We start from the raw sequence: 26,976 nt of genomic DNA, 5'->3' as shown, positions 1-26,976 counted from the left end.
AATTCCTTTTCCAAAGGACAGTAAAAGCTGAAGTAGTAGTTGAAGTGATTGACTTTTGTCCTTTTAAATGTCACATGGCTCAAAAGCAAAAATGAAACAGTTCTCTTCCTTTGACCAGACAACTTGCTAGACCTTCTAAGTATCTGGCCAGTCTTCAGCTGCGACGACGACAGCGCAAAGGGACCTTTCTTGATTTGAGCACAGCGTTTGGGAGGACCTTGCTCAGGTAGCAGCGGGTCTGCCCCTCCCCAGCACCGCGTGCACGCGTGCCTCCCTGGAAAAGGGCATTTCCCAAGAGCAATAAGGCGTCTTGTCTTCCCAGGCATGCCAGCTCAACGACCGACAGAGAAAATGCCGAGAAGCATGGAGGCAAGAGACGGCAGAGGGAGAGCAGCTGCCACCCGCCCCCGAGCAGCCACCGGGCAGCGGGCTGAATTCGGTGTCCGAGCAGGGAGCGCACAGCCTGGAGGCCACTGGTTGAAGACCCCTAATTTAGTTGACGTCTTCTAATGAAAAAGCAATTACTGTGCCTGAGCAGAAGTGAAACAGCCAGAGCATTTCAGAGGTTTCTCAGCAGCAGGAGGTACTTTCTGAGGACAGAGAGGGCAGAAGGAGCACGCGCAAAGGTGCTCCATGAAATGGATTTTGAAGACGAGTTGGTCTCCCCCACCGTTTTGCAGGAATTTCCTTCGCTTTCACGGCCTGCGTGCTCATCTCAGTACTACTGCTGATCATATTGACAGATACGCTTTGATAGTCAGACCTCCCAAAGCTTTCATAACTATGCTGAAATCTAAAATTAGACAGCCACAGTCACCAAAATACCACTCACTGTTGTTTTAAAGAGACATCAGAAAAACCTGACCCAGCATTCTGTATCCACATACAAAAACACATTGTTCAACAACGTTCCACGTGTCTGTAGACAATGTAATACATTACAGAAAAAATATTTTGTCCATGACAATTAAGAAGTCTCTTCAGACAAATGAGCTACTGAGAAAGCAATTCCTACAGCCTTAACTCCCTGGCAAAGGCTAAGCAACAGATACAGCAGCTTGCAGGCAAGGATGGGAGGAAAAACACAAGGATCTTGTGGTTTAACGGGCAGCAGTTTACAGAAGCAGATTCAATTTAAAACGCTAAACACGCCACGGCAAAATTCACTGCACAGATTCTCTTAACCACAGAGTCATCAATACAACAGTTAAGTCCAACGTAACCATCACACAAAAAGCACTGCAAAAATTACAGCGTTCCACTTCTGGAGCTACTTATTTTAAGGGAGATGTATATTAAATGGTCAGTGTTAAACACCTCCTATATAATTTTGTTGTAAATATTTCCAAATCATTGTACAACTTTAAAGACTAACTCCCGAGAGCCTGTTAGCTACCTTCCACTGCTGCTTCCTCTCCCATCTGCGTCTGGCAGCTCGCTTTTGGTGATTACTGTTTTGGGAACCTGGAAAATCCATACACGAGATGGCTACACAGGGCCCGCTGCAGAAAGCTCATTTACGGTAGCATCCCACCACTGGCATTCACATGCAGCACCCCTTGGATGTTAATAAAGGTCAGGGATGTGGCATGAGGAGCCTTAACATTCACGAAGGAGCAGGGTTGGGCAGATATTCCCATTTAATAGGTAAAAACACCGCAGCAGATGTATTTTCTAAGAGGTGATGCACAAAGTCTGCAACAGAATAAAATTCATACCTAATCGTTTGAATCAGCGACCATGCTTCAACTTGACTTAGAAAAAATAACTCTGATTTCACTCCTGGATGGTATGAAGAAACCCTCTTCTGATATAGGATCTGGCTTTAATACAAACCAGTTTATAGGCCTGTGACATATAATACCTTTTATTAAATTAATATGAAGTGGCACAGCCACTAACGGCTGATACAGCCTTAAAAGGCCTGCTGGCACTTGGGTGCTCACTTTCCTCGCCAGGACAGAGAGCTGTCTGGTTCCTTGTCAGTAAAAGCATTGAATGCTATTTTCATCCTTAGTTACTGTTTCTACAAAAATAAGGTACCGTGATCCCTCCTCCTTTCCCTCACTCTGTCATATGCAACCTCGGGCGGCTTTGCTGTGCAAAGGAGAGCCTGTGCACCCTCCTCTCTCCTCATAAGCAAGGATGAGGCTGGTTGGGACGACTAACTTACATCCATGGCATATACTGCTCGGCTTTCCCATCGTTATTGTGTTCCTCAGCCCTGCAGGGAAGAAGAAAATGGTATTTTGCTTATGGTTTGCCTCTACCACCAGTGCAGACCGTGCTGTCCATCCAGTCTCAAACACGGGACAGCTGCTTTAGGCAAATCCTCTGTTTCTTGCACCAGCATGATCTTGCTACATAAACTCTTCATAAGACTATTGCAGAAAAGAAGTTAGAGCAAGGCAAAACCTGTCAGCCTGACATTTCCCCAAACATCAGCATAATCGCAGTAAGGATGGAAACAGGGTAATACCATCCACTGAAAGTTAATAAAACACCATCCTAACAAAGGTAACATATGAACAGTCCCTCAGCGCTGGGCAGCGATAGAGCACACTGATGCCCACCATCAATAACCTGTGTGCCCGTACAACGCTTCTGAGCGCAGGCACAGCTTTCGTTTCCAAAAAGGCTTCAATAATTCTTCTGATTTACTTCGAGACCAATGCAAGAAGGTGAAATACCAGCTGCGGCGGGGAGCAGAAGCCTTCCAGCACTCCCGGTGATTTACTTAAGCGGTATAAACACCTCCTCAGGGCTCCCTGCACAACGCATGCAATCAACGCTAAAAGCAGCACTGACATCTTGCCAAACGCGCCCGTGCTACGGGCTGCTCTCCCCTTCACCCCAGATCATACCCTTCCATCAGCTTCAGCCATTCCTCTCTCTCCCCTTCCCCTTGCACTCCCAAGGTCTTGAGCAACAGCGTGAAATCCTTCGTTTACAAACCAAAAATGGAGTTTTCAACATAGCAGAGGGTAACTTTCTTTATCGAGTACAACTAATAAGTGCTCACGTAGTACTGGATAAGTACTAAAACCCCAAGCCCGACCTGCTCAGTAAGGAGCACGTGCATCCTGCTGGTCCACTGCACCACAGCCCGGACCGGGAGGCAGCCGAGCACGGAAGACGCGGGCACACGCAGCTCTGTAACCAACCCGTCCGCTCGGACGGCAGCAGCCTCCGAAAGCCCCGCGCGCAGGAAGGGCAGGCAGCGCCGGGGGCTGCGGGGCGGCAGGCACAGCCACCAAAAGCTGCTCTTCAGCGCAGGGAACCGTCGGGCCCCAAGGCAGCAACTACCACAGCGCGATGCGTGGTTACAGCTCAACAGGGAAACGAGTTCTGCTGGAGTTAGGAATTTGTGTTTGGACTGGGATGGGGTAAACAGCGGAGGTGAAGCATCCTTTCCTCTACGCCACTGCTGTTGACTTTGGGGTTTTTTTTGGTTTGGGTTTTTTATGGTTTTCTGTTGAATATTTCACCCAAAGGGGAAGAAAATGCTCTATTCCCAGCAAGACCATTTCCATAACGTCACCTACTTTTCCCCAGCATTTTTAAATACTCACATCCCCACTTTTCATGATCTCAGGCATTACACACAGTAGATGTGACAGTTCTGCTTGCACACAAAGAGCCGGCACTGCGAGACCGCTCGTGGAAAAAGCACGCTGCGAGCTACGGGAGCTGTATTTTAAGGCACAGAGAAGTTGACCGCTCCCAAGCACAAAGCCACTGCGCTTAACAGAGAGGCCCTTTTATCGTTCAAATAGTATTAAAGCAGTTAAATCCAATATACTGGTAACTATGCTACAGTGGATTAAGTGTCCATCCTGAAATTTAAAAACTCCACTTAACCCCAGACAGATTTCCATTAATATTAACTACTTTCAGGACAAGTTCAGCTCAACATTTGGTGCAGACCCTAATAAAATACTACACACTCCAACATTTCCTTTTTGATAGCTGAGAAGCACATAAAAGTATTCTTCATTAAATTTAAACGGACTCATTAATAAAATATTGAGGATGTGCTACTTTAAGACATCAGAAAAAAATAAGGTATAAATTGGCGATAACGTTATTTCTATTTTTAAATACATCCCACAGAGGCGCCCAAGATAGATGAGAAGTGCTAAGCCCACCCCGCAAGCTTATTTATTTATTTAATACTTCTTATGAGCTATTTTTAACCGCAGAAGACAGCAAAAGGCATCCATTAGAAAAATTATATTGGGTAGAGTTCTCCTCACACAGGTTAGACAAGTGAGATATCTGGCTGAACGCAGTGTTAAGAAGAGACGGGTGTTTTTTCCTTGCTTTCCTATAGGTTTCTGGAACAAAAAAGCAATTCTATTTTTGCAGCATCAGCTAGGCCAGAATTTGTATCTGCAAACCTCGGTCAGTCCCTACTCACTCCCCAGCCCCCTCTTCCCACTCCTCCACTTCCCACGAGGTTTAATTTTGTAAGTAATACCGGGTTTGAATAGGTACACAACAGCTTACCACGCAGGGACAGTTAAAACGGAGCTGCATGGGCTTGGTTTGGGTTTTTTAAGCCTCAGTTGTGCACACAGAAAAGAACTGAGAGGAAATGCCATGGTCTCATAGTATCGCATCATTTTGCAGAAGACCTCTTTCTCTTCGGGAGAGAAAAAAATTAAAAAATTTCCATTTTTTCAATAGAGTTAAAGGAATTATCTTAGTTGATGTTCGTTTTCCTTAGGAATCAAGCATCTTTGGTGAGCTAAGAAATCAAAGGAAGAATGTCCCATCCTTGTCTGTCCCATCACAAATACAAGTTTTCACGTACAAAAATGCCCAAGCTACGTTATCAAATTATTTACTTAGGGGAAAAACAAGTCTCGACTTGATTTCTACATGTCATCTTCCTAAACGGTTGCTTTCTTTGGGGAAATACCAAGTGTTTCATGCACAGCCTGAGCAGAACACCTTCCCTTTTCCTTCTGTGTGAAGGAACAAAGCCCGGAGTCCAGGGAGGCATGCTGGCACTCCCGAGCAGCTCCTGCCAGGGTTTCTGACGGACCAGAAGACAAAACTGCACGTAGGTGTTTAGGTGTTATTTCAGGAGGCTCTGCAAGCGTTTGAAGTCTCCTCCTAACTTTGTTACAGCAGACACAGCCTGAACTGGATGTGTGTTCGCTGCCTGGCCAGGTAAACAGCTACAGACAACCAAGAGGGTATAAAAGATGCATTTCAGCGGTGACACGGGTCCCCCGCCACGCTCCGGGTCCCCGCGCAGCGCCCAGGGCAGGGCGGGAGGACAGACCGCCCCGCGCGGGGCACGGCCCTGCTCAGCCCCTACGTGGGGAAGTCTCGGTGGTGGCCTAAGTCAGGCAAGCACAGCGCTGCGCAGCCAACGCATATGCAGCAGCTGGGTTTCTTAGCAGCTATTTCCCCTTCTTTTTAAATTTTGCACAAAGTGAGTTTTTGTAAACAAAACCATGGAGGTTTTTGGTGTCGCTCAGAACAAGGACAGTTTGTTCGTTCTACCTGCCTGGAGATAAGCTCAGTTTGCTGATAGCAAGCATTACTGAGCCCATAAATGGAAGGCTTTTATTCATAATCTATTCATACATGGCACCGACAATGCTTGATGACTAAGAAATACTTGAATTTCTAAAAGAAGTAGCTTTCTCTGTAGTGGAAAGGTCACATTGCACAGAGAACTATGCAAGCAGCTGATGCAGAAGACAACTGTCACCAGCGGAAAGTTGGATAAAAAGCAAATAATGAAATTTTGTGGGTACAAAAAATCACTACTAAACTCCAGATCCTGGATAAATATTCAAAATATTCTCTGTATTTGGAATCCAGCCTCAGGCCAGGCCTGGCTTGGGGAACAGAGCCTCTGATACAAGTTTGATTCCTGACTTGTTTCTGAAATATTCTGAATATTCTGCATGTGGGCCTTGGAAAGCAGACCAGAGTCTGCCAGTAGTAGGCAGGACCCCAAGTAAATTGTCTGCTGAAAAGCCGAATTTAAGAGTTCACATGCTTCTTCCCCCTTAAGTGTTACATTCAATGACGTTAGAAGGGCTCATTTCCAGGGCCCGCCATCCAGCCTACATTCCTCAGACTGCCCAAAGAGAAGAAATGCGAGTTATCTGTCCAGTTTCAGATTTTTGCTTGCAACCAGAAACTGCTGGGACTTAAAGCCTTAAACTCTGAATAAGCTTAATAAGCAGTTGTTCAAGAAACTAAGAAATTATATTTTCAAAATTTGGGAGTGTTGAAACTGTACCTCACCCATCCCCTCTTCTCCTAAGCGAGGAGCACGGACACACGCGCGACTCCATCTCGGAACCCAAAGACACGTCCTTCCAGGCAGACAAACTTTCCCACTGGAATAAAATCCTCCTCCACAACTGCAGGTTGTTACGCCACTCTAACGAGAGGAAGCAGAGACCTACCGTGTCAAACGGCTTCTTTGCATGACCCGATGCTGTACACGTAACGTTTCCCCCAGAAGTGCTGTTCATATGCACACGTGTGCAACATTTAAACTGAATACATAATCTAATGCTGTCAAAATAGCTCATTACCAGGGTCTCGGCGAATTCCATAACCACATGACACAAACAACATCCCTCTCACTACAAAAGCATGCTCGTGATTCAAATTTTCATTTACTAAAAGAATCATATTTCTGTCCGTCTTCTGCGTAGGGTCCCACACAGTGTGCTCACTGCAGAGCGAGCATTCACCACTAAGAGACGATTCTTCACGCTAAGCCGAAGCCTGAGCTGGAGAGCCGCTCGCATAAGCAGTAAGAGACCGCGGTGGAAGGCAACCTCGATTTTGTTAAACCTGCCCTATATACAACAGTGAGCTTTCCTGACCTCTTCTATTTTTATTTTAGCAACTAAGCAAAACAATGCAGCCACTACCTTAGGTCTGCAAATACTCCAAAATACTAATTATTTCCATTTATCTGAATGGGGACTTAAAATTATCAGTAACTTCTGTCATCAATTTTGCCAGACCCCTCTCGCCTATACAATTCTCTCCAGCTCTCAAGCTGCCTGAACACCCAGCTGCTTCTGGGATATTTTCAGCAACGTAGATGTTTTGGAAGGACAAAAATCCAGCAACACTATCGATTTAGAAGGAGAATATTCTGCTGTTTTCTGGACACAGAATAAATATGCTATTTAAAGTACATTAGTGATATATAAAATCAAGGAGCCTGTTAGGCAGTTTGGATTTCCAGATTCTGACCAGTTTTATGAACTACTGCAAGGAAAGAAACACGGTACGAGAAGCACAGGAAGAAAGAGGTTTTCCGATACCAGTTCCACACCAGACGACCTGACTCCTTGCTCTGTCTTTTGAAAACCACAGTAGCTTATAGCAGGGAAATTATTTTTCTCTCTGCAATGGATTGGGCCTAGAATGCATCCACACCTCCAGCAGGTCTGTCACAGAGGAGACCTGAGATCTCCTTGGCATTGGCAGGTTCTGGAAATAACTGACAAACTTCTCCTTAAGACTACAGCTACTACAGAAATAATTTCCGTAGGCGTAACCGCCCTTGACAAAAACTCACTCATTACCAGTCAAACCAGCAAAACACAAATCTCCTTGAAAACAAACAATGATCTGGAGGACCACAAAAGATCCCCCATGAATTATGGAAAAGCCAGGTCGTGTTGCAGCACTGGAAGTTTCCAGCCCTCGGCTGCGGAGATCCCGACTGCCGAACAGGAGGGGGAAACCAGCGCGCTGAGCCCCACAACCAGTAACGCTTCGCCCTTCAGCGTGGGAAAAGACAGATCCCCAAATCCACCCCTTCCAAACTAAATACATGATCAACTCTGACTTCTTAAGGAAACTGAGGTCCTAAACACCACCAATAAAGAAAAAGAAAAAAAAGGCAACATGAGTAGTTGGTCTCATGAAGACTAGTTACCCCGCAAAGCAAAGTACGCCGTCTCCCACATCATCCTTTTTCTCTTCCCGGGAGACCCCCATCAGCACATATATAGTGTCTTTCATACAGCATTCGGCTCCCCGTGTCTGGAGCAAGCTCGTTATTTGGGGCGAGCCTCTTCGTGCCCCTTCTGGACGAGCGGACACCAAGCAGAGCCTCACCAGAACACACGCCTGCTTCAGTTCGGTGCGCTTAGTTGTGGGTGGGGGGGTTGGTGTGGGTTGTTTGGGGTTTTTTTATTTCACCCTGATTTTTTCAGGCTACTGAAGCTACAAATGCATTCAAGTTGGATTTTTTTTTTTAAATGCAGAACTTGAACTGTATTTCTATTAGGAATAAAGGGGAGTGATTCATTTCAGAGGGTGGAGTGAGGGAGAACAGAGCTTGGAAAAAAAAATCAGAATTCAGAACAACAGAGTGAAAGGGAAAGTACCTGAAATAAGTCCTTACAGTTTATCTTGTACAAGATCTTACAGCAGATTGCCAGCACCAAGTTTTTGGGAAAGTTTTTCATACTTTTCAGAAAAGAAACTACCTCCTCCCCCCCCCCCCAAACCCCAAACAATTCAAGTGCCAAAGAATCCCATTAAAAAAAAATAAAAAAATCTACTCCCTTACAAAGGGAGGCTGGGAAAAAAATAAGAAAACTCTACCTTCGAGAATGCAGGTGTTTCAAGAGATTACAAAAAGTCACAAGTGTTGCCTACAGGGGCCAGAGTCTTGAACTGTGCATTACACCACGTACCTGATCATACATTCAAATTTAGGTAACGACAGAAAGGCAGCTTTTCTTGGTCCCTCTGCACACTAATGTAATTTTGCTTTGAAACACCAAATAGGAAGACATTGTGCATACTGAAATACAAGTATTTAAAACTTTTGCATGTAGGTCTCAATTGATTTTCAGGTTAAAAAACGGTTTGCCTTAACCTAACCTACTGTTACACTTAGGCCACATCCATCTAGATGTACCTACCGTGTGGTAGTGTTATATTTGCACCATCAATGATTGCTTGTGCCAGTTCGTGATCATTGCTCTCAAAAGCATGTGCAGCGGCCTTGAGGGCATCCCAAATCTCCTTGCGACCTTCGAAAGCTGGTGCTGTGTCCCAAAACTCGTCTCTCTTACTGCGCAACTGTCCGTCTGTCATGGGGTAATCACTTTTCCATTTCGGTTTCTCTTTTTTCAAGGGCTGATTACGACCGAGAGCAACTGCGGAGGAGAAAGAGGAAGGGAAATTAAAAAAAGGTAATAGCACAAAATTACTGAAGTGCCCTTTGGTTATTCTGTTTAGGATCCAGGGAGCTGAAGTTCGCTTTCAGGCAATCCTGATCCTTTTTTTCCATCTCCTCGAGGCATTACCTCCCTTTCCCTGGGTTCCAGGTTGGTTTTACCTCTTAGAAATATTGAGGGGCAACCTCCTGCTTGCTGATTTCACCTGCACCCCTGGGAACCCCACAACTTCTCCCCCAGCTCCCCGGTAACTCCGCATCCCTCCGGCCGCGCCGCATGCGCCTGGCTGGGAGGCTGGCACCCGACGCAGGCACCCCCGAGGCTGCGGCAGCGGTACAGCCAGGTGCCCGTTAGCCCAGCACCGGGGTGCAGCGAGACCAGGCTGCACCCGGATCTCTGCTCTACACTGCTAGCAACGCTCTCTGCTCAACAAATGGGATACTCCGTTAGTACAAGAATTTTAAGAGGTTAAAGATTTTTTTTTTTTTTTTGCATCATCTCCTTTTAAACGGTTTTAATTCAGAGTAGGCATATGTAGAAAGGCAAGTACGATCCACAAAGGCTAGAATTGTCAGAGACAGAAATCCCTAAAGAATAATCCAGGAATCCATCAATCCTGAAAAAGTAGTTACCTCGTTCACAATAAAGACGAAAGCAGTTGCTTCACTTTAACTACAGCTATTTTTGTGTAACGGCCAGTTAAGATAATCACATAGGTATAATGCTGGTGGATTAAAACTACCTGCTCGCTTTAAACTACAGCACTGCTAAGACCGTGCTAAACCCTCCTCTTCCATTTGTGTGCGAAAGGGGTTATTTCAACTTCTCTTGAAAGGAAAGGGAAAAAGAGGGGAGCAAACGCCAGTGCACGCCGGGAAGAATTCCTCCCTGCGAGAGTTAAAACCCCATTTCCTTCAGCCCCGGAGAGAGCAGCGACAAACCACAAGAACAGTTCTCACCACAGCTCAGTACCGCAAAACCTTGAACACAGAGTTTAAATGTCTCCAGAGGAAACGAAGTGTCCTTCAACAGCTAAACTAAATTTAAGTGTGTTTGCAGCTGAAAATAAGCAGCCCCTCCATGGGACAGGTCACGGAGACTGGGGAATGAGTACTGAAGGCTCGTGGAAGACAGGTAAGCTACACAGGCCTGAAGTCCATAGGGATCCCACCACACACGATGCTGGAGAGCCATCCTCTCCTACGCTCCCCGTGAAGAGCCCTTGCCGCCCCGAGGGAGCACAGGAACCCCAGCTGCCATCAGGCCAGGGCAGCACGAAGAGATGGAGATGGAGTCTGTCGCCCCACGCCCACCTTACCGAGGCCGAAAGGGCTTTTGCAAGAACGAGACACCACAGCTGCTGCGGTATCAGAGCCTGCGGAGCAAGGCTGCTGCTTACCAGGTGCTCCGGCTAGCCTGCAAGGATGGGAGAGCACCAGGACAAACACAAGGGTTTACATCTAGCACTCTATATCCCATCTACATCCTTAGAGATAATAAGAAACATTTCCTTTCTCCAGACCCTCTTATTTTTCCAGCAGAAAGTTGACAATAGCTGACAAAAAAACCCTTATATCTCTCCTCAATCTTAGTCCAGCATTCAGTTATCAATGGAAGAACAGTGTAATGTCTAAATATTCTTCATAGTTCTTAATCTAGATTTACGCTGTATCGCTACAGTTAACTACAAACCATATTTATGGCAAAGAGTGTGGGGGAGTGAGGGACATGACTGAGAAGACTAAGTGTCAAGGTATCAGAAATACTCATTTCAGGTAAGCTGTAACATTTTGCAAAAATAGTATTGAATTCAAATATTCCCTCTCCTTCCTTGATTTTTTTTTGTCCTGCTGCTGTTTTCAGAGCAGCACTCGGCAGCGAGCGCGGGGTCCCGGGGCCGAGCGCCAGGGCCCGGTGCCGCAGCAGGCGTTCCAGCTTCGCCCAGCAGACCAAAACACGTACGCGAGGTTAAACCTCGCGCCCTTACACAACCTGACGTTGTATGACCAAAAACTACCTACTTCAACTCACAACTCAGAACGACATTCACACTTCAGAGGCTGAGACTTAAGTCTTTGAAAATAGGGTATTTAAAAGAACTGCTGATGGTAAGGCAGTATTGCCAACTATGTGAAGGCATGAGCCTTCTTCAGATTGAAAAAAACATAGTAGAGGATCTATTTGCTTGGAAACAAAGTCAAAACATAATTAAAAGTAGCAAGTTACAATCGCATGGCATATACACAAGGACTCCAGCTGTTACTCTGTATCCCATGCAGAAACTAACAATAATAAACTTCTGAATCCTTTCAAGTGACCACAAACATTATTGCTTTTTGTTTCCATGGGATCGCTTCCATTTGCCTTTCAAAGCAGGGCTGACCATTTAACGGAGTTCGGAACAGCAAACCCGAGCGTTTACGAAACGCCGGGTTTGCTGGCGAAGCCCAGCCCTCGCCCCGGCTGCGCACACCACGCCGGGAGCCGCGGACGGCCCGGCCCAGGGCGACGGCAAAGGAGGTGGCCCAGGCCCGACGGCGAAGGAGGCGGCCCAGGCCCGACGGGCCGCGTGCGCTGAACAGCAGATATGAAATTGTAAAAACATAGGTGGTAAAACACTGAAACGAGGAATTGTTTCCTTATTAAGGCTTAGCAGCCAGAGCATGAAAATTTCAGACAGACTGAACAGGACACTAAGAAATTTGGGTCAGCGGGCATTTTTTCCTCCATTCTGCTTCGGCTAGCACGTGTTTGCATGTACGTTCAACGCATGCTAATCCATCCCCCAGGACCCTCTCCTCCTCCACAGACATCAGTCGTGAAAGCGGGTTACAGGCACCTGCCGCAGCCCCCGCGCTCGGCGGCGGCCCTGCGCACAGCCTGCGCGCCGTTACCCGGCGCCGCCGCAGCAGCGGCAGTGGCCATCGCTCTCCCTTGCTCCCCCGGCCTAAGACAGCATCTGAATGCATTGCTCTTCACTAGACAAGAACAGCAGGGGAGAGACTAAAGAGACAGAGATCCTAACAGCCTCAGATAACTTCTCCCTGGAGACACGATCCTTCCTACACAGACAGCAGCGATGATAAACCCAGTGATAATTTCTTTTTTCCAGTTGGGAAGAAGGATAGTGGAAGAAAGCGACTCTACAAATGCCTCTAAAGCCAAATGCACTCTAACAAGCCATCTATCCTAGTACTAAGCCTTTAAACACAACTTGGCTTCGTGAGCCAGTATTTAAAAAGGTCTTTAGCATGTTTACCATTTATTAGAAGTGTTTCAAGAATCCCCTAAAAGCTTTATGCTCCCCACCCTGAAGAAATACTAATCTCTCTTTAGCTGTGTGGATAGATAGAGCAGAAGGGATACAAGAAACTTAAGACGTGTAAAAAACCTAATGTGTAAAAGGGCCCAAATCTCTCGCTTTCCACCTCATGTTTTAGTCACTAAAGAGAAACATCACTACATGAATTTCTACAAAGTTTTGGACCACATCAAAGGACTTTCCCTTTTCTGTAATAAGGCTGATAAAGACTAGTCAGAATAGGCAATGGAACAAACAGCAGCAGCCTGAAAACAGTTTGTCAGGTATTTACAGTGTCAGCTTTCTATGCCTCACTTCAGAAGCAAATGCGAACTCAAAAGAAAATGTTGACTTCATTTAAGGCCATGCACATCAGAGGCACAACCAGCTTGCAAGATCTGGAAAAGAAAGTAACATCCACATTAATTTTTCATCTTACATCACTTCAACATAAACAAGAAATTATTAATATCCTGCTTGAAAATATGAATAGTTTCATAAATGCCAAAAAGGCATGTTCTCTCTGAAGCAATACTGAAAGATGCCCATCACAATAGATGGTAATGGTTGATATTTTTGGCAAGAGATTTATTTAGAATGAAATCTGAAGACCATTAATAGTCTACTTCTCAAAAAGAAAAAGATCGGCACATTCGTGACACTTCAAAATAATTTAGGCTGTTCTTGCTCCAGTAGCTCTCAGATATTCAGGTGGTGCTGTGCATCCCAAAAGAGGGGTAAGAAGGTGCTGCAGCCTGCAGGGCCTTGCCTGAGAGCAGCCTTTCTCAGGGAGGAGCAACCGTACAGGCCACTATGTGGCCCTACGAAGGGTTTTCCCAGGCTGGGCACGGGGGTTACTGTGAACAGATTACAGATGCTCTTGATCCTCCTGGATACTGGACGTGTTCTGGCCAGAGAGTTGCCTTAAAGATGCCTCCTGAGCCGTTTCTGTTCCCCTCCGGTCCAAGCTGCACCTACTGGTTCCACAGCACGCAGAGCACAAACCCCAAACATCATTTTTCGGACTTGCTAAGGTCTGTTCAGGTTAACAGCAGCAGAAGCAATAGCTGAGAAGGTACGAAGTCCTGGTAATTACTGTCTGCATCATGAACTTTCTAGGGCTCAGCACGCTTACAAGAAGAAACCCAAACCTATCCAGGTCGGCAGTCGGGGAGACAGCGCGAGGCTGGGGCAGGAGAGGGGATGCAGCGAGGCGCAGCGAGCTGGAGAAGCAGGCGAGGAGAGAGGCAAGTCTGGGCTGAACTCAGCACCCACCGGGCCGGCACGTCTGCCACGCAGGCGGCCCTGCACATGCAAAATCCAAGCACGGCTCAAGGCCCCTCCCTAGTCAAGCGTCCCTTATTGGACTGCGTAACACCTCCAAGTGACCCCAAACCAGCGGCAGACAAGCGGCTGGCCGCTTCTGTCCCAGCAGCGGGATTTAGCAGCGTATAGTGTGTTTTCCCTCCACAGGCAGGGGAGTACCCCGGGATCCTCGAGGCAGCTACTACCGTCTGCCCCACTAACCTTAGCTCCCGGCAAACTACAAAGTCTTATTTTTCAGAAGGAAAGATGTATTTCTCCAGTCCTTGCAGACTATTTTATAACCTGAATTATGAAGGTTTGTTTCCCTTCCCTGCAGCTTCCCATCCAAGCAATGGAATCAGTAAGGTTATCTACACTTCTTTTGAGTGAGCTTATGCAGATAAATCCAGATATTTAAATCAGTTTCTTAACAGAATGTCAAAAAACGTCTACGTAGAATTTTTTTTTTTTTTTAACATCTGCTGTGTTTGTTATGTCGCTGTCACTGCGGATCACAGTGTTGCTGCCTCCTCCCAAGCGGACCAGCTGAGCAGGAGCAGCTGGTAACGGAAGAGTCTCATACTAAAAGCCAATATCCAGCTAAAGCATTCCTAATTCCTAGTTTATACACCCATGAACTGTAGCACTCAATAATCAAATTGGATAATATTTCTGCTCCAAAGGGCTTACTGTCAAATCAAATAAGGCAAATGCAACAGCTGAATGAGCCATCAGACAGCTCATAGCCTCTGGAGAAGGACAGGCGGACCTCTGCTTCAGTTGTGAATTAGATTTTCGCCCTTCCCAGCTATTGACCACGCAGGTAACCCTGTCAGAGAGGCCACAGGACTTGGTCCCCTGTTACAGCCCACCGTTACCTCCAGCAACCGAGCTAAAACTTAAGCTTTTAGGGAAATGTCTCCTTTGCTGTCAGGCAGCCTTAGGTGAGCTTTTCCCTGCCACCCCATTTCTTCAAGTAGCTTTCACCTATTTCTTAAAATAATGTTAGGAATAGAATTTGGCATGTTAAATTCATACAAGTGCTCCACAGTGAATTTCCTCCTTTTCCTTTGAAGCAGAAGCATATGTTGCTTGCAGCATTAGTCTTTTGCTGCTCTTGTAAGAGGCAGGAGAAATGGTCCCAGTTTGGCCAAAGCGTGTGTTGGATAAGTCTCCATGCACGCACAACCCACCCTGGGCACGGAGAGCCCGGCAGCGCAGGTCCCAGAAGGACGCATTTGGACTGGACATACTCCACGTTAGGACTGGAGGCCAAAGCTGGTGATCTCCATGCATCCACCAGCAGCGGTGTGCCGGAGCCGCAAGAACAGGGCCTTTCTGTGCTTCCACGTCTCTGCAGACGTGCATGGAGACCAACACACCACCAGAACGACGCACCGGGGAAGGCTGGCATGGAGGGACCCTCAACCTGAGGAGCACGAGTTAAGAGCAGATACAGGCAAGTGTCAGAAGATAACGCCAAGGTGTTGAAATGACACTAGTATCAGGAGAATCTGGCAAGATCTGATAATATTTTCATTGGGCTTTTTCTTTGTTTTGTTAAGGAAAATAATACCTAAAAGATGAAGACAACTGCTTAAGTGTTGAGAGATGAACAAGATTTTGAATGAACCGTGAGGAGAGGAGCAGGAGCGCCCAACAGAAGCGCTGAAGGAAGGACAGAAAATCACCAGAACAGTCTATCAGAACGGGAAAGATGAGACAGATGTTCAGAAATGGATCTCAGTGGAAAAGATGGGATTTGATGACTGTCGAGCTCCAGGGGAGGAGGACAGAAATGACAAGCTGCCAAGGAACACGGCAGACCAAGACTGCAGAGGGTGAGGCCAGCCAGGAGAACGTGGCACACCGTTACTGTTCGGTTTGCTTGAACTGTAGATGTGCACAGCTTCAACAGGGGAAGCTCAGTCCTCCAGGGATACGCAACCCCAGAAACAGCAGTGGGTAATTACGTGAAGACAGTCAGGAGAAGCTAACTAAATATTATACAAATGGAACTAATGATCAAAAATATTTTCTTTACAAAATTGCTTCCCTGTTGAGGATCAGTTGCTAACAAAGTATTTTTCTAAGACAAATGAAATGCAAAGTAACAGTTTATTACCCATAAAGTTTCTTTTAGTAATAGTCCCAAGGGTTTCCCTCCCCACAATCAGTGAGCAGCACTCTACCAACCGAGTCTCATTTTAAATCTATTTTGCTCCGATTTCCTCATAAGGTATATTGTAATTTGGTATCAACATCTAGATACCGTTCATCCTAATCATTTTCTTTACATCGCTCTCTAGTGTAATCCTATCAAGTAGCCGAATTACAACAGTGTTTGGAGGAACAGTCAGTACAAAGGAGAGGTGCAGAAAAACAGCGAAACCGGGAGGGGGCAGGGGGAAATGTATTGCATCTAAGCAGCAGACAATCTGAATTACATTAAGTAGCATAGGCTTACACAATTTAAATTACATTAGGTAGCACAGGCTTACACAATAACGGGAAAATGGCAGAATCTTATCTGTTTATTGCTAGTTTTCAGCATTTTTATTTCTTAAGAAGGTTACATTTGTGCAAGGCAAGAACAGTATTTTGGAAAGGGAGTGTCCCTGAACAGTAGTAAAAGACTTTCAGCCTTACAAATGAAATATTTCACTGAACGATTAAATTCTCCTAACAAGGAAATGAAGGAGCACCAAGATTTCAAATGAGAACTGAAGGAAATACCCGTTAGTACAGTCCGGAGGGTATTCAGAGCAGCGTACACTTCTGGGCACCCTGCGGGACCGAGAAAGACGCGAGCTCTCCAAATGCCGTGTGTAGATAGATAAAGACAATGCTTGAAACTAAGTTAAGTTTAAAAAACTTAACTAAGTTAAGGCTTTTTCATTAAGGGAGACTGGGGAGGGTGAAATGAACACTACACGAAAAACTACAGTTCCTGATAGAAATTCAAGTTATGTCTTTAAACGGATGTGTAATAAAACACCAGGCTACAGACCCAAATCCATGATATAAAGGTGTAGGCAAACCACTTAATTTTGAGCCAGACAAGAAGCAAGCTTGTGCGGCGAAGCTTTTTAGAGCAGCAAACCTAACAAAGACAAATCTGCGCACAAGAAGTAAACCCACCCCCCAGCCCCGGGGGCTGTTTTGCCTTTCTCCCACATGAGAGGGGGTGAAGGAGGGAAGAAAAAAAAGATAAGGAATCAGATGGAGAAGGGGAAGAACCAGCAGGGGAGAGCAGAACGATGGCCATGGCTCAAAGCCAGGCTCGCCCTCCCACGTGAGCCGCCCGCCAGCCCCCAGGTGCTGGTGCTGAACGATGTGCGGGGTCCCTGGGGGGAGAGGGGCTGCCCTCGGCCACTGCTGCCGCCCTGCTCAAAGCCAACCGGGCAAACAGCGCCGCGTCCCTGGGACGGCCGCTCGCCTGCGCCGGCACTGCGGAGGTCGCAAAGCGTCGCTCAAAGCAGGAGCAGGGAATACGCCTTCCCTGTTTCACCAGGCCTCTCCTCAACTCTTACCTAACGCCTTCCTCCAAAAGGAGTTAATTGCACCCAAGAAACTGTAGTGACTAAAATGCAAAGTTGCACTGGTAATTACAGGCAGCTCTGGACAAGCCATACATGCACAATGCTTCCCTGCCTCTCCGCATACACAAGGCACTAAATCTTCACCGAGTCAATCCAGAGGCTTTACAGCATGAGATGTAAAACACACGAGAGCATGAGGGTGTACGAATGTGCCGGACAAAGAGAAAAACTGACTTTAATTACCAGCTATTACACTGTATTTTCCATTTCTCCCATCGTTTTCAACAGGAACTGCAGAAGAAGTCATGAGAGCTTGGTATTTCCAGGCAGCTCACCACTCATCACCCCTCCCATGTCAAAGAAGCCAGCAGTATTGCAGCGAGAAATAAAAGCTTCGAACTTTTGAGATCTGCTCCCTGATGGTATACCAGATCCAAGCATCCCACCTCACCCCAACACACGCAGGATCTGTTCAGATTACCAACAGCCTTGATGCGTGCTTGGCGCTGGGACACGCTGCAGTAACAGGTTGCCTTTCACAGGAATTTAAACCATATCAGTGTATTTTGTCTCACGTGAGGCACGATTCACAGCCTAGAGCCAGCTGGCAAGAGGTGAACTTCAGCCTCCCGTCTGTTCCTGCAGGCTTTACGAGAACAATTCCTCTGCTCCCAGAGCTGCGAGAGCAGGGCGGCGAACCCCGACGGTACAAACGCTCTGGGTAAGTGGTGTCAGAGAGGGCGATAGTGCAAACAAAGCCACTGCGAAGTTCTCTACTGTTATTTGCCTCTACATTTCAAACAATATTTTTCAAACAAAATTTTTCGCATTGGTCTCCCACCAAAAGCGCAGCACTATTTCCTAGCGTTAATTCTATGGCTTTATTATTAGTTTCCAAAAGCTTTGTGGTTACCCCTGAGCCCTGCCTGCCCACCCAGCTTCCCATGGAAGAACAAGCAGAATATTTCTCGATCATCTCGATTAAGCTCACGATGCACATCTCTTCTCCCGACAGACAAAAATGTCTAAGGGAGCGAACACCTTTGCAGAGTCACCCCCTCAAATCCTTCATGCCTCGGGTCAAGGGGTGAGCACGGATGGAGCAGGAGCACCGCCAGGCAGGGCAAAGGCCAGACGATGCCCATCTGCCTCTACCGCGCCCACCAGAGGAATCTTGGAGCCCCAAATTCTGCTCCCGCAGCGGCGGGAAGAACAGCAGCACGATACTGGCTGCTCAGCAGTAGCTACAGCTCACAGTGGAGTTCTAGGAGCACCACGGTGGAACAGCTTCGAGGGACAGAAATTACCCGTCAGCACTGTTTACACTAGAATTTAAACTGCTCCTGTCTCTGGAAGATGCATGTTTTCAGCTGGCTGCAGAACAGGATAAAGATTTACCTATTCCCAAATCACGGTGTGCAAGCACCAAGACCTTTAATCTGTACCATCTACAGCGCACAGCTAGACTATCTTTTTGGAAACCTATGACAAGAACCATTAAGGAAGCTGTCAGCAACATGAAAAATATTCTATTTGAGATAAGCTGCATAAAGTACATGCTTCTTTTGACTTCTGCAAAGCATCGCTTAAGTTAAAACTCCATCACAGCGGAGAGCGTGGCATCAACGCAGCCTCTCACATGCAAAACAAAATAAGCGCAGTACGCAGCACAGCAGAGCTGCAAAGTTGTGGGAATGCAGTGGGAAGCTGCACAGAGCTTACCTAAAAAAAAACAAAAACAAAAAACAAAAACCGGTGCTTTCTGTCTCCCATCATGAGGAAGAACGCAACTCTGCAACTTCACTTTTAAAGTACTAAACCCCTTTTGTACCTTCCCCTTGATTCAGTTAACAGGGAAACTTTAGACACATCAGATAAAACCATAGAGCGGCGAGTTCCTCTGACCGGGCGGCTCGGCGCCAGCGTACTGCTGCAGCGCGGGGGCCTGCCCGCTGCTCCCCGCCAGCAGCACGGAGCAGCCTCATCTGCCAGCGCGGGTGCAATACAAGGAAAGATCCGGCGTTCCCAGCTGCAAACGGACACTGCCCTGGCTCAGAAGCCCCCTCCCTCCTTGAGGATGGTCTCCCTCTGACCGCTGCATAACAAGCGTCTATATGAACTGCTAAGGGAAGATTTAAAGACATTTACTGGAGGCTGACATCCCTCCTGTCAAAAAACTTACAGTTGGAAGTGCCGCGAGCGCCCCTCCGCACGCTAACAGCCCAGTTCTGCACGCTGTGAGCGAGGCACAAATCAGGGCCTGGCTCAGTGGTGTTCAAACCGAAGCTTTGCTTTTGTGTTGGCCTAAGCCACGGGAGCGGCGCGGCCAGCGCTAGCCTCTGTCGCGCAGCCACAGACCGACCACACAAGGTCATCGCAATTTTCTCCGAGTTCGGTGACAGACAGGGACGCCTGCTGTACATCTGGCCTGCCTTTAGCGCACCACGAGTACTTCCAACGCTAGCACAATTTCCATTAAAAAAAAAAAAAAATCAAAGGCAGCCTTATCTTTCATCCTGCCAGAATTATAAAAAATATTAAGCTGATAATTTTTGTTAAGCAATGCAGCTGGCTCCGCCCTGACGAGGTGCAGCCGTGCCGAGAGCCAGCGGCACACCCTCCTCAGCCGCCCCGCGCGCGGGCTGCGTACGCGGTGCTGCAGCTGCTGAAGGCTTTCGGGATGATGCCGCCGGTGAATTTACTTTATTACAACAAGTAAGCCCAGGCTTCTGCAGCTCTGGGCCCATTTGCTGGGTCAGGAGGAAGGACGGCAAGGGAAGAGCTGGGGCACGGCACTGCCCCGACAGAAACAAGCTCTGTCAGCACCACAGAGATTCAGAACTAGTTTCAACTATAATTTAAACTTTTTGAGGTCACCACTACGGCTCAGGGCTACCTAGGAAAATTTGAAAATCCAGAGATCCTAGAAATCCATAGGGTTCCCCTAAAGTAAAATGGCTCAGGAGGAGCTGCAGAAGTCAGCACAACTTTCAGATCCCATCTCACCACAATGTTAATCTGCATCGGGCTATGTTGCATTAAAACCTCCCACCAAAATCTGAAATCTAACACGGTCTGTGTAGTACAAGGTATAATGCACAAGACAGATGGCCAATGTAATGTTCCCAATGAATACTTCGGTGAACGCAGCATTGCTTGCCGTGCACGGCAGTCACAAATTCCAGAAGGGAGGGAACAAAAAAGCCTCGAAGTTCATAACTGTTTTTACAATGACCAATGATTAAATTAGCTTAGTTACAGGATCTAACACCACGTCTTGAATTTATTCCAGTGTCACAGTTATTGGCAGGGATGAAGTTTCACATTAGCCAATTAACTAAATGCACTATTACTATATCTCAGCTACTTAAGCTCATCAGTTAATTAAGAGCTCAGTATAAGCTGAAAATAGGAATCTTACCTGACACACATACCAAACATACATTATCTTAATGATTTAATTTTACAGTTCCGTATTACATTCCACAGGTGCCATTTGGAAAACTGAAAGGCAATTGCTCGGTTTAAAGAACAGGTGAAAGACGCATAAGCAAACATTTAAAGATTTAATCTAAGAAATTGTATTTCTTACAGCGATACTTGCTGCTTTACTAAGCTCTATTTTACAAGGTAGTTTTTCATAATAAAGTTACCATTTCACACTCATTACAAATTACTTCTGTATCAATTTTTAGATGCTTTCAACTTGGTTCCCATTTAAGAAGTGTTTTATCTTAGTGTCTAACTAAAACCTACCACTCATTTTCCCAGCGACTGCGCCCTGGTGGTTTCTGAGCAGCGCGCCTGCCAGCGCAGGCTGAGCAAGGCAGACGCGGGGGCACGCAGCCGTGCCAAGCGCCTGCAGCTGCGGACAGATGTGTAGTGCTGGGATAACGCGGTCTCGATGCTCCTCAGACATCGAGCTTCTTTCTGCAAAGTAATCTCTCAACCAGCTCTTAACAGTAGGTGGTAACCTCTTCTTTAACAGCTGTCAGGTCAGCGCTGCCAGAACAGCACCAGCACAGCAGTGATTTAGGAGCAGAAAATCGAGTACCCTACTTGTTGATGTTTATCCTTTAAGGTCACACAGCACAAGTGGTGACACCACGGCGTCACTCAAGACTCCCCCAGAATGTGGACCTGGTCTTCCATCTACAACCAAGCCCATCTTTTTGGAATGCTTGTCCTTCCCGGCAAGTTTACAGCCACAGGATAAAAAAAACCCAAGGCCTGGCAAGGGTGAGACTTCATTTCTGTGGCAGGTTGATTAAAAACAATCAAAAGAACCCCCAACCTAACAAAAACCCCTCTATGTTTCAGCTGCCCTTAGCACAAAAGGCTCTTCACCCTCAGAGAAAGTTTCTACATGCTACAATATTTTAACTAGCGGGACTCATCCTCCTCCCCTGCTGTCCCCTGCCTCCCGTCAGTAAAAAGCAAATCGTCACAACATTAACAAATCAGTATGACCACAGAAGCTCAGCGATCACATCACTGAGCCTCCCGTGCTCCCGAACAGCGAGGCACCAAAAGAACTACGTCCATTTTAACGTTCACACCTTTGACTGTGCACACTGAACGTCTGCGGGGCAGAAGCCTGGCAGACTGGTGGCTTAACGCCCCAGTGAAACCCAAAAACATGCATTTACCTCTCTTCTATAGTAAATACTTTCTGGATCCACAACCCAGTTAATAAGCTTGAAAATTTATTCATGGAAGTACATATACTCACAGCCTAAGCAAACTCCAGCCTTGAGTTCAACAGCATGTCATCTAAAGCAAGCGGGGGAAAAAAAAACAGCTAAGGAAAACGACGATGCAAGTTAGGAGTTCAGTTTCAAAATTGCTTACTTAAAAATCTATCTGTTCTGGACAATCATTCTCCGTTCCTTCATCTGCAAGCAGGATTTCTTTACAATTGCACAAAGCGCACCTACAATATTTTATGCACTACTTACTAATAATGCCCAGGCAACTTCAGAAGACCAAGCTGCCTTTTGAAAAACATGTATGTCCAGCTATTTTATACATACCAACCTCTTAGCCATAAGGAAATCTTACCTTTCAAGTACACCTTTTGTTTAGAAAACCATGTTTATCCCAGAGTTAGAGATACGTAATAAGACATAAGGACACTAGTGCATTGCTTAGATAATTAGAAAGTTATCATCCATCTTCCTAACTTAAAATCAAAAACATGCAAGCCTTTGTTGCAACCTGTATATACATCTGTATGTCTCATACATCCAGGCAAAAATAAAACCATGCTGTTAAATGGGAGCACTTGAACAAAGTAGCCTTAAAGCTACATCCTTCTGAGGCCATTTTAACCCCCGTGCATGTATTCAGGGGAAAAAAATAGACCTACTATAGCCTATGGTCAAGGACTGTTGATGCAATCCAACTTTAGGCACTTAACTGAAGGCGGCCGAATTAGGGGCGTAAACAAGGCGGCCTCCTCCAAGCAATGCTGAGCACAGACGTCAGCTTCTGCTGTGACCCTCCTTCTGCAGGAGCCTCCTACTCTCCGGGAGACGGGAGGACTGCGGAGTAAGCACGGGAAACTGCCCTCTCCATTTAAATTGCTCAAATGAAGATAGATTAAAGTAGCCAGAGCCTTTCCACCTTTAGCAAATTCATTTGATCTCTTTCACAAGTCCCCGAGCACAGAAGTCTTTAGCTCTATTAATGAGCAATGCTTGTTCTGTAGCGAAGGGCAGTGTTTCCAACGGACACAACAGCACATCCCTTAAGGAACTCCCCTTCCTTCCACATGAAGGGATCGCTACAGACCATAATTTGATTTAAAATGCATTTAATTCTCAACAACCCAGAGGAAGCTAAAAACTGGCACTGCAGTGGTTATGTTGGCAATGGTATCGGCTGTTATGTCTCCAGTAATAGCTGAAGTAGGTCTTGACCACAGGCTACGCTTGCCTTTGCTAAAAAGGTACTCACCATAATGCTTGAAAGGGCTTATTTCTCCAGTGTCATCATCTACTCATAAGCAAAAGTAGTATCACTTGTCAGGACAGATGCACTTCTCCTACTTTTTCACATAATTTAAGCCGTGAGTGCTGTAATAGCAGATTAAAATAAGCGTATGTTGATTCTGGACTTTAGAGTTAAAGTTTTGTAGGAAAAGTCTTTGGTTCTGAGTTAAGGCAGAACTCTACAGTGTCACACAGACCCTCTTCTCACCCCTCCTCCCCTTACACGGAGGGAAAATAAGCCTAGCTTCCAATTAAAGAATGGGAACTTTGGTGATGAGTGAGAATGCATTAGCAAAAGGAGATGCTTATTTCAGCCATTTGAAAAGAAGAGCCCAGATCTCCCATGGTTTTTTCATACATTGTTGTGCAGGTAAAATTATTTTGTTTAGGTGAAGGGGCTTCTGAAAGCATTCAAAAAACCCCAAACTGCTGATTGCTGGCTATAGCAGTTAAAAGATGAAGTCACGAAAATGGCTGGGTGCAAGTACGTTCCAGATCGCCCAGCTCGCTGCACTAATCCCTGGGCTCCAACGAGCAAACCCCAGCCATGACGTGCGGCTTCTGCCGTCTGTCCACGGGCGCCGCAAACCCCGGGCCCCGCAAACTCCGGGCCCAGCAGAACCGGGGCTGCGTTTCGGACTCCATCAGAGTAGCAATCAAATTGTAAACATAAAAGAAACCCATTCAGGCCCCCCAGAGAACAGAATAAATACACGAAGAAAGTATTTAGGTTTCCTTGCTTTTAAAAGCCTGTATCAAAAGTAGGGATGGAAAGCAGATGGCTGGGACTCGAGCAGACCGAGCCGCTCTGCTCCGCTCAGGCCAGGCCCCAGGCACTGATGTCTTCCAGCGGTAGTTTCTCTCCTGCTGACTTTTTAAGCAGTAGCTTTGGTTCATAAAACTACGGCCAGTGTTCAGGATCCTCCCTATTACAGCAATATTTAGGCACTACTAGCAACAGAGGCTATTAAAAATAATAATCGGAAAGGCAATAAGGAACAAGAGACTCCTTTGCTCTGGGGAGAGCAATCTTTGCTGGGGTACATCCAAGATGAATACTAACTACTCGGAGGCGGTTGGAAAAATCAAGTAGGAAGAATAATCCTCTTTGCATGTTCTCTTCATACTAAACCTGGAAGTTTGATCTCTAGTATCCTGAACCAAGCCCTGTTTTTATGGCAGAGCTGTAATCTCCCCTCCCCGAAGCACAGCATTTTCCTCGTGGCTCCCACAGGAGAGCCTGTGTCACCCACTTTGTCAGACACCTCCACCTCTAACAGCAGGAGCCGACCCAAACTGGCCCGAGCTCTCAATCCAAACTGCCACCCCAAGGAAGCCACTGGAACAGGTACGTTTGCAGCAATCCCACTGCTTGGGAAAGCTACTCCCAGGAACATTTAGAGAATGGTCAATAAAGTACTTGGTACTCAGTTAATCAGGCTCAACCGTATTTCCACAGAAAGGGCAAGCTGTAATATTAGCCACGGGGTGGGGGGGAGCTGCGTAATCCAAAGGTTTTGACCTACGTAAAAGCTAAGGATGAGCATGAGAAAAACGCACCAGAAAACATTCACATTGAGTAGTGCCCACCCCAGCCCTCCCAGCTGAAAAGAGCTCATTCACAGGGGCTCGGTCTTTAGCATCAAAATTGACTTTAACACACAATAATCTGCACTGACATATCTTGGTAGAAAAATATTTGTTTTGTGAGAAAAAGGGTTCCTTATTTATTAACCTCCAAAATAAACAAGTGTTAAGTTGGAACATTTCAAAATAAGAACAAGAAAAGAAATGGTGCAGGTATCTAAATCCGAACTGCATGGCAAGAGTTCCTTCATCTGGAAAAAACCCTCATATTAACTTATAATAATGAAATGAGACGGGTGAAAGAAGGAAGGGCGACTGCACCGAGCAGCTAGAAGTGCACTTTATCAATGGAAGATGAATTCAGCTTGGAAATTTGGCAGGCAGAGCAATCAGATAGCGACAGCACACTTGAATAGGCAAACCTGGAAAGAGTTTTAAGACAAGATTAGATCAGTTGGTAGAATTTCTACGACAGAATATTCTGTTTGACACAGCACCGACCGAGGCAATATAGAAGCCTTTGCCGGCACTGCCATCTTGGACTTTCCACAACCTTGTTTTAAGCTGAATTGCCATTACTTAAAACCACCCTATTTTATTAACGGGGCTGATGATCAGATAGCAGCGCGCTCAGCATATCTCTGCACGTAGCCTGCCAAGAGGCATGAACAAGGCAGGACACTGGCAGGAATTGAAACGCTTCCTCCCCCACCCCCAACGATCTATAATATTTTCCTAACTAATAAGGAGCTTGATGCAAATTATTAACTCTTGGTAATAAGTTTCCCACCACAATAAGATAAAATGCTAATGTTGTTTCTTCCGTAATCCTGCGGCATACCATTTTCCCTGAATATAATCATCAGAAAGAACAGAATTGGAATAAAAATATTGCACTTGCATTCCTAAGATAAAACACCTGTCTTCTTTGGGATGGATAAAGCCAGAAAAAGTGATATTCCGGAAGTGAACGATTATATAGAATGCAAAAGAAATACTTGCTTATTTTCTGATGCAGTATTTTGAGGAAGCTGTGGTAAGTACTGTTTTAAATATGTTTACTTACAAATTCTTGAGAAAACGTCGCTCCCTGAGAACTGATCATGACTGATCATGTCCTGGGATGGATGAAGGCTGCGAAAGGGGAGCGTCGAAGAGCCCACCCATCCTGCATGCGTAATCACTACCGCAGGGTGAAGCGGTGCGCTAGACCCCATTAACGGGGTGGGCACAAGGGCGATCTTTCATTGGGCTTCACCAACTAATGCACCCTCAAATTTCTACTTCCAGGGGGTTCGGTAAGCAGTCTCTGCATAACTGACTTGCGTCAAAAACACTTGGAAGTCCCCACCGGCAGCAGCGAGTGACACCCGCTATGTTACAGACAAACAAGGAACCCAAATTCCTCTTCTTTCAAATGGGGTTGCCCTGTTTTCCCCGCTGCTGAGCACTAACTCTCCAAAAACCAGTGGAGTATTTCACTTTTCAAGCTGCCTAAAAAGCTAAAGTGGTAATTTAATCACAAGCCATGACTTCTCCTCTTCCCCAACTTAAGCCTAATTATGAGAAAGAATGGTATTCAGGAGAATTAGGTGCACAGCAGACCAGTCACTCTACTAGAATGGGCACGAGATACCCAAAGGAGAGACAGCACACACAAGTCTCAAGACTCAGCTGTACTATGGACTTCGGTGAGTGAAGGACGATGAAGCCAATCAGTTCAGAGTGAGATGGTGCCTTATAAAACATGGGAACCTTGGAGCATTAATTACTGCTAAATAGGCAAGGTAAAAATAGTAGCAAGATGGTAAGGTTAAGAGTCAAGAATTCCCTTCTGGTCAAGCTTACTTCACCCCAAAAATGGGTAAGGACAGCTCAGAAAATGCAGAAGTTGCTTCCACCAAACCAGTAAGGGCCAATTATCAGACTGTACGCTCTTTGGGGCCAGTATTGTTCCTTTGGTTCAATTTATTCAGTATTCGTTAGCTAGCCCAAAAAGGACCCAGACTACAACCTGTACTCGGGAATAGCACGATTCCAGCTCTAAGTGAAGGAAA

The 26,976-nt window shown here is 46.2% G+C and overlaps 1 protein-coding gene across 1 annotated transcript in view; it reads right to left on the bottom strand.

The window, feature by feature from the left end:
- Nucleotides 1–26,976, bottom strand: part of UBTD2 (ubiquitin domain containing 2) — a 56,544-nt gene that overhangs the window by 18,594 nt on the left and 10,974 nt on the right. Inside the window, exon 2 of the mRNA XM_087754102.1 lies at nt 8,934–9,170. Coding sequence (XP_087610228.1) covers nt 8,934–9,170 — 237 coding nt within the window. The remainder of the gene's footprint in view (nt 1–8,933; nt 9,171–26,976) is intronic.

The sequence above is a fragment of the Nipponia nippon genome, unplaced genomic scaffold, assembly GCF_047370975.1.
Source record: "Nipponia nippon isolate SJK-2023a ecotype South Korea unplaced genomic scaffold, ASM4737097v1 scaffold_17, whole genome shotgun sequence".
Taxonomy (NCBI): Eukaryota; Metazoa; Chordata; class Aves; order Pelecaniformes; family Threskiornithidae; genus Nipponia; species Nipponia nippon.
Note: the sequence above shows the minus strand (reverse complement) of the source record. Positions and strands in the feature narration are given on the sequence as shown.